This window comes from Thunnus maccoyii, chromosome 4, assembly GCF_910596095.1.
Source record: "Thunnus maccoyii chromosome 4, fThuMac1.1, whole genome shotgun sequence".
NCBI lineage: Eukaryota > Metazoa > Chordata > Actinopteri > Scombriformes > Scombridae > Thunnus > Thunnus maccoyii.
Window position 1 is genome coordinate 25,385,198 of NC_056536.1, and position 13,907 is coordinate 25,399,104.

The 13,907-nt window shown below is 38.6% G+C and overlaps 1 protein-coding gene across 13 annotated transcripts in view; it reads right to left on the minus strand.

The window, feature by feature from the left end:
* Window positions 1–13,907, minus strand: part of LOC121895774 (rap1 GTPase-activating protein 1-like) — a 43,001-nt gene extending 29,094 nt beyond the window's left edge. For 12 of the 13 annotated variants that reach the window (XR_006095839.1, XM_042409206.1, XM_042409213.1 and 9 more), the window contains exons 1-2: window positions 13,755–13,907; window positions 2,298–2,333 (exon numbers count right to left, since the gene is read on the minus strand). Coding sequence is in view for 12 of the 13 variants with exons in the window: in XM_042409206.1 (XP_042265140.1) it covers window positions 2,298–2,333; window positions 13,755–13,798 (80 nt within the window). In the remaining variant the exon portion in view is untranslated. Of the gene's footprint in view, window positions 1–915; window positions 1,780–2,297; window positions 2,334–13,754 lie in introns of those variants that run through there. The other variant, XM_042409205.1, reaches the window with a different exon arrangement.

Consider the following 13,907-nt stretch of genomic DNA (forward strand, 5'->3'; position numbering starts at 1 on the left):
TAGAGAAAACTTTCAGAAGTTTTTTTTTCATTGCATTTAAAACTCAGAACCCCCAAATGATGTCAAGTTCTTCTCTTCTCTGAAATCTTTCTTGCTAGCAAAGGTAGTCCCCATAGGTGGTTTAAAAGTGCAGATGTGTCCTGCATGAAGATCCGGTGAGGTGAAGCATGGATAAGATAGTGAGATCATTGGCCAAGTTGTTTTAAAGAATGGGTAGGGAGACATACGATGGACTGCCTGCTCCAATAATCCATTATGCTCTTGGGACAGAGAGGCAGAGTGCACTTTGTTTCTGGATGTATGTATGTATGTTTGTGTGTGTGTGTAGAGAAAGAGAGAAGCTCTTATACAACATCTCAGTATAGCCATTATCCACACTAACCCTCCTCTCCCATTTCCTCCCATCAGGGGAGCTTAGCAAGACAGGATTACAACCAATTACAGGCCTCCCCCGGAGAGAGCGGAGACTGGGCTTGAGGATCATCTGTTTATTGTGTATGACCCACAATGACCAGATGGAAGATGGTCATTTAACATTTAATCAACTACAAGAGTCAAAGGATCAAAACCGAACAATTCCTGACATTAAATACATAACAGATTAGGCATCATCACTTCATGAGCACACATAGAGTGTTCTTAGAACATATTACCTCTATATGATAAGGGTTAGGTAAGGGATAAGGGATAAGGTTAGTTGATGGAATATCTGGGTGATCAGTAGTATATTACTGCCGTCATAAACACACAGGTTGGTTTCACTGATCACTTTTTGAAGGCTGGCATGACACAAACCTCCTGCAGGAAAACACTGCATCAGGCAGGTAAAATGAATTCTTATTTACCAGTTGATTGTGTATTCAATCATGCAGTTATTATCAAAACAATCACGAGGCAGGTTAAAAAGAGACTCACCAGAATTTTCTCGGCCTTCCAATTCGGAAAGGTGAGCACGGCATTTTGCAGGGTTGTGCTGTTACAGTTTTGCCGCCAGAGGATTCAGCTCACTGTTCTAATTTCCAGTCACATCCTGTGCAACATACATTACCTAGAGGAAGATTTTGACTTTGGCTCCTCCAATTTGTAGAAGTTTTTTTTTTCTATCTTTTATTTAACCTTTGTCTTTAGGCTTAACACACTCTTAATAGGACTAAAGTGAACATCCTCTCTAAAAGCAGCTGTTTGTGGAATATCTGATGCCAGTTTCACTGTTAATTCATCCTTGCACCACAGGTTTTGTTGTGCAGAAATTGATGTGTCCTGCTGGGCATGAACACTGATGGTTATGTATAAAAATTCAAGGTCTATTAACACAGTGGGAAGGATCCTCCAAATGTATCAAGCAGAGTTTGTTGAATTCCTTCATAACTCTGCCAAAGGAATGTGTCTGACAGGACCAAGTTTGCTGAACTAAATGTGTCTTTGTTGTTATGGGAAGAGCTGCAGACGTTACGTTTTACTCTTCTCTTCTTTTTCTTCCTGTCACGTCACCTTATCCACTCACTTCCTTTTTCCTTCTTCCTCCTCTTCACGTCCACAAGTCTTTTGTCCCCTGTCTTGTTTCTTGATTCTCCTCTTCATCTTTGTTTTGCTCCAACGTCTCTCCTCCTCTTCTGTAGCGTGTGGCGCAGTCCTTCTGTTAGTCTGTTGCAGTACTAACCCAATGGCCACACTGCAGTCTCTGCAAACAAGCTGAGTAATGCAGGCCTAGTTGGTAAGAGAGATCCTCCTGTATCTGTATTCCTGAGGGAAGGACTGACAATACTGCGGCGAGGCACTGTTTAACCTGCTGCAGTCAGACAGACGGGGTTGAGGGCCAGACATTCGTGCCACCACACCTAAGGATTTCAGAAATGGAGTGGTCTATCCGCAGTGGCAGGAGGTGTGCATGCTCAGCTCCCTGCCTGCCTCACACGTGCCACACACAGACAGACACACACACACACACAGCAGCACTCCAACCTTGCCAGCACTGCAGAGATGACAGGCAATAAGACCAGACTGGGTATCTGTTTCCCCACTACTGCCCATCTGCTCTACCTTTTACTGCTTCATTCATCTTATTTATGCTTCTCTCAGTGGACTGACTCATACATTTAAAACCTACAAGGCCAGCCTGAGTCAGTGACATTGAACAGCACTCCAGAAAGCTACAAGCTTTGCAAAATGTGATCCATTGTGTTTGTTTGTTAAAATAAAAAACTGTTAAAATGACTAACATATCAGATAAGTGCTGTCATGTCATTGTTTACCAGGTTTAATGACAAAAAGAGAGAAACAGAAACAAAACAACTCACCATAAGCTTCTTGCCTTGGAGAAAGTCTTATCCACTCTGAAAAAAAACACAAAAGTACAGCAATTAAAAACAGCACTAATTGAATATTTTTTACCTACGAGTTAACACTTATTTTATGTTTGTCTCTGGATGTTTTTCATCTCTGCATTTAAGAGAAAATTGTCAAAAATCTGCTTCAAAGTTTATGAAAACAGCAGGGGAAACAACATCTAAAGTCAATACATATTATTATATGTTCATATTATACAAGAAATTGCTGAAAAATTATAATACATGAGCATCAGGTGCCATGTGACTGAATCCTACGCTCAGCAATAATATCTTGCAAGTTTACCCAGTCTAATTTAAGCACAGAGCAAAGTGCAGAGCGATAGAGGAAAGTCCTTTCCACTTGCAAAAACTCCACTGAACTGAGAGAGGTTGGATGTGTAGTGGGCTGGGTTACCCTGAAATAACTCCTGCCATCTGTTGAAGTAGCAGCTCCAAAGATGAAAGGATGATTACTAGCCTGGCGTTTCCTGAGACAAAATGAATCTTGTCCTGGTTTGAATCCACACTATGAGGCTCATTACTCACTGCCAGTCAAGAATCAACTATCATCTGTCCTTAAGTCACTCTGAATGAACAGATTTGAGCAGTAATCACTGGGAACAATAACCAGAGGATGCAGTGCTCAGTGTTCCTCAGATGAGAACACAGAGTCCTCACTCTTCCAATAGATGGCAGTGTGTGTGCAGAAGAAACATCAGGCCCATGTCTGACAGGTGAAAAACTTGGCTATCACTTTACTCATCAACAGAATATCAATTTATCATGATATTTATGCCCATAAGGAAATTTTTTTTTCACAACCTGCCTTTGGCTCTGCTTCTAATCAGAATATATCACAATCATAAACACACACCGTCTCTTGGGACGCAGCTCTTTACGTGAGAATACTAGCAACAGAGAGGATGTCTTATACTGATAACAGTTGCACTACGGCCCAGTGAATGACTCATGGCTGCAGGCCTGTCTCTTGTGATAGCTGGTGGTGGTGAGACAGGGAAAATGGAATGTTTAGTATGTTTGTCAGGGCTCCTGCAGCTGCCTCCGGTGCTTTATATTGACTCCTCTGAAATTTTCAGGATGATACACTACCACACAAGAGAAGGGAAATACTTATTACAAATATCCCTAAGCTGTAAGGTTGATTTTATGTTGGTTTTCTACTCTTGCTGTTGACTCCGTCTCCTATGACTGTATGTCCGGCTTCATCCGTCAAGCTACAGCTGGGTTTCCGACTGCTGTCCTCCTTGTGTCTCCCAGTAGAGCCACCAGAGTTCAGAAGTCTTCTCATCTTTTCCTGGACTGGATTAGTTTGCATGACACAGCAACACCCATAGGATCAAATAACCAATTCTGGAAAGAGAAGTGACTCTATCTGTACCAGAAACATGTGTAAGAAAAAACACAAGCTCAAGAGAAGAGTCAAGTTACAGAAGGCCACGGTTTTCATTCATATAAAAAAAACCTCTAAGTGTCATTGATTTTGAGAAATCCCCAAAGAGGTAACGTTAGGACCAAAAGTAAAAAAAGTTTGCACTTCTTCTTTTGTTATGAGAAATTCTGAGAAGATAAATGAAAGCTTGAAGCTTCCTCCTTCTCAGAAAAGCATGTTAGTGAGAGGAAACAGGCCCTGGGAGGTTTGTTTGCTCACTGTACTGTGGAGTCACAAATCAACAGACTTGTGTTGTTACAGTAGGTTGTCATGTGATTGCCCCCAGTGCAGAAGATCACTCATCATTTTCAACCTCAGGCCTCCATGTGACATGTAATGACACCGAGATGTATTTTTTGTGGCGCTGTTCTGTCTCAAATCTACCACCAGAGTTGATTTCTCTGAGCCTCACAGACACGTGTGTGCAGATAAATCAGTACTCCATCTGAAGTGGAATGCATACTGGTCCTTGGGAGAGCGCCAAAATACTTATGGGCTGTCAGCTCTGCTGTTAAGAAGTGGAGTGTGAGGAGTGGAAAGCTGTTTTCATATGTGCTGCATCACTAAGAATAACATTTTCTAAACCTCATCCTGTGCTGCTCACCCATTCTCATGTTTCATGGAATTCCCATAAAATGAAATCAACCAGGGTGTGTCCAGATTATTGGATAAAGGCTACAAACTGAAATACCAAAACCAATACAGGAAATTTGCAATAAAATTCCCCTAGCTACAAAACAGAACATGACACCCAAGAGCTGAGGTCTCCCATCAACATACTGGGGCAGAGGGGGAGATAAATCTGTCCAAGATTTGTTTAGATTATGAAATGAACATGTTCTTCTGTTTTCTTGTGTTAAACTGCTAAAACATGTGCTTACATGCTAATATTGTACTTGTCTTACATCATGCCAAAAGCTAAAAAAGAAGCTACAGGAAAAGCTGCTTGCCTTCATTCCCATAAGTCACTTTACATTCTTCAATTTATCTGAACATTGTGTGAAGCACTTCAAGTGTGTCAGCTGGGGATTTGCTTGAAGTGCAGAATGATGATTTATTTAAGAATTTATGTAAGAATATACTAAAAAAAAGAAAAATCATATTAATTTGTGTAATATGTCAGATCAAGATGTTTGAATGCTTTTGTTTTCTTTTTATGAAAGATATAAATAATCAAAAGAATTATAATTCAACCAACAATCATTCAGTTAATAATTTTCCCACCAAAGAGGAAGTTAACTCATCCTCTAGAGACATGAGAGAGACATTCCATTCAAAAAGCAAAGCAAACCTGGACTGAGCGGGACAGTGCAAAGATAAAGAAAAAGCAGAGAAGCTGACAAGCGAGACACGAAAAAACTCTCAGCCTTATCAGCAAGACAAAGACTATTCTGTCCCTCTCTGAGAGAACAACGGTTGGAGTGGACAAAAGTAGGCTATAACAAATCTGCCTGTGCTAATGCATTTGTGGGCTATGAGTCATATTTGCACATTCAAATCTCACAGTGAAAGCAGTGAGTGTAGCCTAGTTTTTTATTTTAAAAAAGACCAGATGAACCAATGCATTTAGGAACGCAACATGGCACGGAGAGGAATTACAGCTCAGGCTCAGCAGGTGCTAGCCAAATACTGGCAAATTGTTTTTTATGCTTCCTCCACGCTCTCATCTAGGTATCAACCACAGGCTGGTTTCCATGGAAACAAACATCAGCGAGGGATAAGCAGGCTCAAGGCGGTGTCTAAGAAACCTTAGGCCAACACGGTGTCAGCAGCCATGACACTTGACAATTGGTTCATTCAACTTAATCTGACTTTAAGTGCAGCTCGTAATTTTCTCCTTCTCTGCTAAACTTTTAAACATTTTTCCTTCAAAAACTAGCTGAGGCCTGCGGTATATATCGAGTCAGCAACATTGCTTATGGCAAGTAGGTCACCAGACAGGGCTGAGGAGTCAACTCGGAGGAAATCCAGCTTAAAGCAAACAAATTTGTTGTTCAGCTACCAATGTGCTCCAGCAACATGTTCTTGCAAGCTAATTCTATATGCGCAATATAAGATGTACTCTATATTTGGGCTAATCCTTATGGAGACAAACACATGTCTAACTAAATTATTTTAAAAGGTCTGGCGATCACTTAGACAAGCCATTGCCATTGCCAAATGTTTGCTTTTGTACTGGATTATTTCTCACCTATAAAACACTGAGATAATATAAAGACATTGGAAAATAACTCTCTGACATTAATAGTCATCATCAAAAAGAGGTTTTACACAAACGTATAAGCTCATTAGTGTTAGTTTGCATATCATAAGGATATGTTTAAATTAAGAGTCATTTGTATCAAATGGCAACATGCTGTGAATCTAATGCCAAGGACGTGATCCCAGTGAACCCAGCTTGCACAGAAATTATTCCTCTTCCCTACAGCGACAATAAATCACGACTGCGTAACTGCTTACAGCTCACCAAGCAGAAGCTCAGAACATGCTGATGAAACTGTGTTGTCGCAGTCCAATTTGGAGCTTAATACTAAAACAGGAGTGAAGAGGTCACGTTGGCTATCTGTGGTCCAAACCGGAAACAATGCGAGGTCCAGATACAAGACACACATCATCGACTTGTACAGTACATTTTCACTAACGACTGTAGCTTTGATTTTACACACACTCAGCTATAGTTGTAAGCAAAAATATACAGTATAACATCAAAGCCACACCTGAGTTCCAAAAGTTCATCTTGTGGACAAATAGCCTGACTGAGAAAGCTAAATATAGACTAAAAGCTCAACCATGTACACACTGATATTCATATTTTGGTTGGATCTATGGGTATGAAGTTCTTCGGTTAGGATGTGATATGTTGACAGTGAGTGTTCAGCAAATTCTAGAAAGGTGGATGTCTGGAGTGAAAACATTATGCGAGCCTGTTCGGTTTATCCTGAAGGTCTTTCTCACATTAACACCTATACACACACATATTCTCGTATTTGACTCCGCCGTTCGCCATTCAGAACGTGTGAGAATACAAACTGTCAAAAATAGATACACAGAGAGACACACATTGATAAACAATACAGAAAGTGACCAAATCTAGACTGTATACTGTATCTCTCCTCGGCATCGACTGAATGAGCCCATTGACTGAGATGTGGGCGTAAAGTGGCTGAATGTTCTCATTTAGCTACAGTACAGTAGCATACAGTGTATGTGTTAAGACACACACGCATACACACACACACACTGGTACCACAGTTATGCTGAGTGTTAGTAGCCACTGCAATATCAATCACATCCACCAAACAACAAAAACAAAAAAAGACAAATTACATTTTTTTGTGTTTTATATTATGACGGCACATAACTAACATAGTTTCATTTAATCAGTTTAATATTTTCATTTTTTTCCCCTTTGTTTATGTGTAGGCCCCATTGAGACTAGTGTCATTTTGAAGCTGAGTGGTGTAGTGTGCCTCCCTCATTTGATTTTAAGATATGATGGTCCCTGCCTTCATGCCAACATCACTGTTAAACATGTGTGGCCATGCAGGCTCACGTATCAGATTTGTAGTTCCCAACGTGAGAGTCCGGTGAGTGTTTGAAGCTTTTGGGAGTTTCATTCCTTGGTTCCTGTTATTACTTTCATCCAACTTAAATCTTAAAAGTGTCATCAGAAATTGTTCACATTGTGGAGGTTAGTGCATGTTTGTGACCTGCTGGTTTATATTAAGATATAGATATTTTTGGCAAAAAGCTTCTAAAGAGAGGGATGGAGGAAAAGAAGGTTATTTCACAGGTGAACTGGTTAGATGAATTAGAGAAGCTAACAGGTATTTATTTCCATTTGAAAATATATACACACTGTAAGGACTCTGCTATCTAGTGATACTCGATCTCTGTAGCAGTGGTGGATAGTAACTAAGAACATTTACTCAAGTACTGTACATATAATGTACTGTTTACTCCTTTATTTGACAGCTACAATTACTTTTCAGATTTCAGAAGATTTTAAATTAAAAAAACAATAAATGTGTAAAATGTTTTATTTTATTCATTTAGGATCCCCATTAGTTATATTCAAACATCACATTATGGACGATCCCCAATATCAGCACACAAAATTAAATAAAAAGAAGAGAAAATAAAAAGTTCTCTCACTTTCATAATGTCACCTCAACAGTAAATGGTTAAAGTAAATAATAGGGTTAGTAGGCTAGGTATATATAATTATATATAACTGCCTAATACTACTAGTGTACATTGAAGCATTACCTAAGTTAGCACCACAAATATAATCAACATTCACATATAGAATATCATATAAATCTGATCTCACTTGTAATCTGGGTTAAATGTATTGGGTAGTTTGTTCCAGTTTGACATATCCTGATACATTACAGTTTTCTTTAAAGCATTGGTTTAAATGCTATCATTGTCTATCATTGGTGTGTGTTAGCTGTGAATATAAGTATGGAGGTTTTCTTAAGGCACAAATGTTTCTTATATACTGGAACAGGCTGCTTGCCAGTCACTCTTCCAGCCTCATCCACGACAGCCTGTCATGCAACCCTTCCACACTGTCCCTCATTGAGCAGTGAAGAGCGAGGGCAGGCAGCTCTGTTTTGAGTGAGCTGGATCTTATTAAGCCCTTGTTTTGAAGCACTAGACTAGATTACTGGACAGTAATCGAGGTGGGATAAGACTAAAGATTGTGTTACTTGTTTAAGTGTTATCTCTGTTAAAAAGTAAGCACACCCTCTGATGACTCATTTTGGCAACCATATTATTAATGTGAGTTGAACATGAAAGTGTCCCCTTAAGTTTGACACCCAATGATTTGGCCTCTTTAACCTGCTCAATAGCTACCCCTTGCAAAGAGAGGCACAGCTCCTATCTGTCCTTACATGCCTGGAGCCGAATATCAGACTCTTGGTTTTTGAGGTGTTCAACTTTAGCCTGTTTGCAGAAACCAGCATCAACTCCTCTTGAAGCATTTTGTTAAGATCCTTGGTATTTTCTGCAGATACATACATTGTAGTATCATCAGCATTCATAGCCATGCATGAATTTTTTAATACACATGGCAGATCATTTGTAAATATGGAATATACAGTAGAAGAGGTCCTAGACAGCTGCCCTGGGGAATTCTGCATTGTAGTGATTGATAAGACTGTTCAATACCTCCTGAATTGACTGGATAGGTTTTTGTTTTTATATTTTGATGAGCTCTTGACAATTTGAATTTCCCTTCAGGGATCAATAAAGTAATATCTATCTATCTATCTATCTATCTATCTATCTATCTATCTATCTATCTATCTATCTATCTATCTATCTATCCATCCATCCATCCATCCATCTATCTATCTATCTATCTATCTACTTAATATTTAACAGGGTACTATTAAACAAAACACACTGTTGTTTGTTAAATAAATAACTTTTCAGACACTTTTCAAATAACATTTTTTAACCTTTGCTATTTTCCACATTTGTGGATAAACACTTTCATTCAGACATAAATTAAAAATATGACACACTGGCTTTTATTTTACTACTGCTGTAGTTGACAGCAGTAGTAAAATAAAAAATGCAACAAGATGAAACCAGTGGTTCCCAACCACTTTGGCTTGGATGAACTCCTTGTCACGTTTCAGATATCTGAGTTGTTAGCAGTTCCACTTCTCATATGGTCTCATATAAATAACTTTTGAGACTGAGAAAGTTCAAATTAAACATTATTCCCCCCCCAAAAAAACAAAAAACAAATATGAATACAAACTTGTGTAGCATATTTTTGTTCGTTCTCTTTCTCGTCCCATTAATTACATGTTGCTTACACATTGATGCATCCTTATTAACAATCAAATAATGTCTATATAATAATATCAGTCACAGTGGACATTTTATTGAATACTGACTATTTTGTAGACTTGAATTACATACATTTTTTGATAATACTTCTGTATTTGTAAGTAGGATTTGGACTGCAGGACTTATACTTGTAAAAAATTATTTTACTTTGTTGTATATGTACTGATAAATTACCTTGTTGTGCAATAGTCGGGCATCTTTTTCTCTATTTTTGGTGTCGTTTTTCAATCAGAAACATCATCTGTTGAGGAGTTATTGTTTCAATGACTGCAGCAACACACCTGTTTGAAGCAGGCCAATCTAGTCTAATGGGGGCACAGAGGAACTACAAGACTATAGCAAAAAAATCCCTCGTGTTTAAATACTTATCAGAGCAAAAGTAAGTAGTCTGGTGAACATTAGGTAATTACTGCAGCTCACCCAGCGCCTACCCTTCCCCATTCTCCTCTGTGGATAGCTTGCCATTGTGAATATGAATGTGAATGTCAAAGTAAATATGCAAGGTGGACTGACTGAGTAGGCAATGAAGAGCCCTCTAGTCGCCCTACATCTCCTGTTTGTTTTGCCACTGTCCTTGGAAAGGTACTTGAATGGCTTCCTGTTCTCAAGTAGCCCTGCCTTGCAGTCTAATCATCTTTTGTCATGCAAAAATTTGCTCCTGTCAAACAAAAAGACCCTCTCTGTGTTGTCTTGTTGTCCATGGTATGATATTCAATACAATAAGCATGAGACTCTAGATCATCAAAAATCAAACCAACACAAAAGCCTCTCTTTTTTCAAACAGCACTACTGTAGGTGTAAAATAAACAAAGGTTTTCACCAAAGTAAACCTTAAAATTCTTGAGAAATTCACAGCTCATACGCTTTTTTAGTTGAAGCCACAAACTACACAAACAATGTGAAAATGGTTTACTGGCAATTCTTTGTGAAGTTGACAGCTTAAACATTTTCACATGGTATTATTATAGACCAGGTACTCAGTTTAACACTGGGAAACACCTTGTCCGCAAAGACTTTTGTTTACTCGTTGAAATGACATTTTTAAATCAGCTGACCAGAGAATACCAATTACAATTCTGGCCAGTTCAGATTTCAAAACAATGTTGGCCTTTCTACTTGGTTGTTTTTGAATAGGATAGACACACATTCCTCCACTCTTTCGTCCACTCCACTCGACACTTCAGCATACAGCATCATTGTTCATGTTGCCTGAATGCCTTGGCCCAGAGGTAACTGGGAGAGTATTCAGTTCATTTAAGACACACGTCGTAGTTCTGTGTTTATTTTTATGATTTCAGAGTTTATGAGGAGACTATAGACAAACAGAGATACAGTACATTTACTGAAGTAGCCACAGTCTCATGTGACACACAACAGGCGCACAAGACCAGATAGCAATATAAGTGTTAACAGTAGAAGAACTGCTTGGAGACTTGTCAATAAAAGGATATGAAAGCTCAGTGTTGCAACATCATGATGGACCTCATGCTTAACTTAGTAAGAATTCTGCTGCCACGTAACAGTATCCAGTAAAAACAAAAGTAGTCTTCCATGTAATAAAAAAAAGGAAGGGCTATAAACTATCCAATGTAAAACAAAAACCTAACACATAAAAACTCAAATTAAGTGGCAGCTCCACTCATATTTGATGTCAAAATTATAGAGCACGCTGCGTCAAAGACCAATCTGCAGAGAACAGAGGGGCTGCCTTCCCTTCAGTGAATGCCAATGGGATGCAGGGGGCAGAGTGCATTACAGATCACCCGCTGATGTGAGCAATTAGGCTGACCTATCGAAATGTGCAATGGTATTCAAGGGTGCTGCTAAATAGAAACCAGAAGAGCAAGTTATTTGCTTTGAATAGAAAGCTGATCTGCTTCCCCCAAAGTCTTCAACTCTCAGCTGTTCAGCTGCTCCACTACATGGATGAAATAAGTAATGGATGATGGATCCAAACATGGTGGCCCATTTGATACAATTAATGCAAAAAGTTTTGGCTTTATTTAACAGGTCCTGGTCAATAATTTCCTCAGATGGTTCCTGGAAATAACTTTTTAAAATCTGGTACATGGAAAATAGGAATTTCCTTAAATGAAAAGCTTAATTAATTAATATTTAAAGTAAATATTTGTGATTAATAATGATTAATTTATTATTGGAATCTTTATTTTTCATGTATGTTGAATTATTTGCTAATATGAATATATGTTATTATCTAATCTAGCTAAAATTATATGCTTAATTTCACATTTTTACCACATTTAGCCAACCTACAATGACTAAAGATTCTCTAGGTTACAGGAGCAATTAATTTAAATGTATTAATTAGAAGTGTACCAATTAAACTCCCTGGAATTAGTACCAAATTACATATTTTTTCCAGGAAACTTTCAATTAAATTATTAGGAAATTGCAGACCTGTGAATAAAGAGTTACCGAAGTTCTCCCGCTTCTGCATGCACTTCCTACCATAGTCTCTCTGACTCCATGTGGTCAGCAGCCTACACATATGACATGAAAATAATAACTAAATGTGTATTGGACCTAATAGTTTAATTATGGAAGGAGTGATTTTTGATTGTGTGTGATGCTAATTTGTAGCCGCAGTAGCTGTGTGATTCTAAGAATGGCAATATCAGTCTATCAGTCCACCACTTTTGTGCAGACTAAAATATCTCATCAACTATTGGATGGATTGCCTTGAAATGTGATGCAGACATCTTAATGACTTCGGTGACCCCTGACTTTTCATCTAGTGCCACCGGCATGCTCCACCAGCAGGTTCTCAATTAACCAGTGAAATATCTCAACATCTACTACATGGATCAACACAAACTTTTGAAAACATTAATTGTTCCCAGAGGATAAAGCCTACTGACTTTGGTGGATCCTCTAACTTTGACTCTTGCTACACTTCTTGCTACACCATGGATTGCCATGAAATTTCATACAGATATTTATGGTTCCCACGGGATGAGGAATAACTTTAGTGACCACCATGTTATCGTTGTCATTGCGAGCATGTTAGCATGCTGACATTAATTTTTAGCTAAAAAGCACCATTGTGCCTGAGTACTGCCTCACAGAGATGCTAGCACGACTGTAGACTTTTAACCTTGTTTTTCATAGTTTTACAGCGGCTTCACTAGTCGTTAGGTAACTCACATAAAATTACTATACACACAAGTCCATTTTAATTGTATAGCCCAATTTTACTACCCTTAGACTCTTTATTCAAATAAGGAAAAAAAACCTAAAAAACGTGAAAAAACAGGGAGGACAACATTGTTGAGTGAAGGCAGGAAAGCATGCAGATGCATTGGAGCACCTGTTCACCTTCTGATCATTAAAAAACTCTGTTGACTGTACATCTACTGCTTAGTAACCTATAAAGTATGAACTGTACACAGGCCATATAAATAAATACACTGGGGACATGAGCGCCTACACACGGACAACACACAGTACTTTTTTTCTATTCAAACAATACATTTCCCTTTTATTTCACAAGGGAGCATTTAAAATCACATACAGAATGCACATAAATGCATACCATACACACACAAAATACGTGCATGCACTCACACAAACACACACCTTGGCAAACTATGAGATGGCATTTTTTTTGTGTGTCTTTTGTATATGTATGAGAGAAAACATACATGTAAGTATCACTAGTTTCCCATATTTGTAACCCAGTAATACTTCCCTGTAAATGATACCAAGCCTTTGCTCACTGTTGATTGTGTCACCTTATCTTGTTTAAGCTTTTACATCTGATACCTCACCGTTACTGTCGAAAAATGTAACCCCTAATGATTCACCATCAAGCAGCAACAGCAGTATTATCAGGTCTAATTTGCAGTGTATTGGAAAGCAACAAAAACGACAAATAAGACCTTTAAGACAAAAGCTGGAATGAAAAATACTGCATTCCAGTGGGAATGACACAAACATGCAGACACAAACACAGACAGAATCTGCACAGTCATCAAACGGCGAGACAGACACAGATAAACAAACACACATACTCACTATCACACAAACGTGAACAGTGTGTTTTGAAGAGGTTTAGTTCTACAAATTATTAGGATTTTAATTCTTACCCTCCGTAGGCTCCAAAAGTGAAACTCCTCTTTCTCTGCGGCATGCTGGCTAATGGATAGCTGTGAGTCAGTCAACTCAGTGCTGAATGGAGCCAGCACTTGTGTCACTTACGCTGACTGAGCATGTGTGCGTGTGTGAATGTGTGTGTGCTT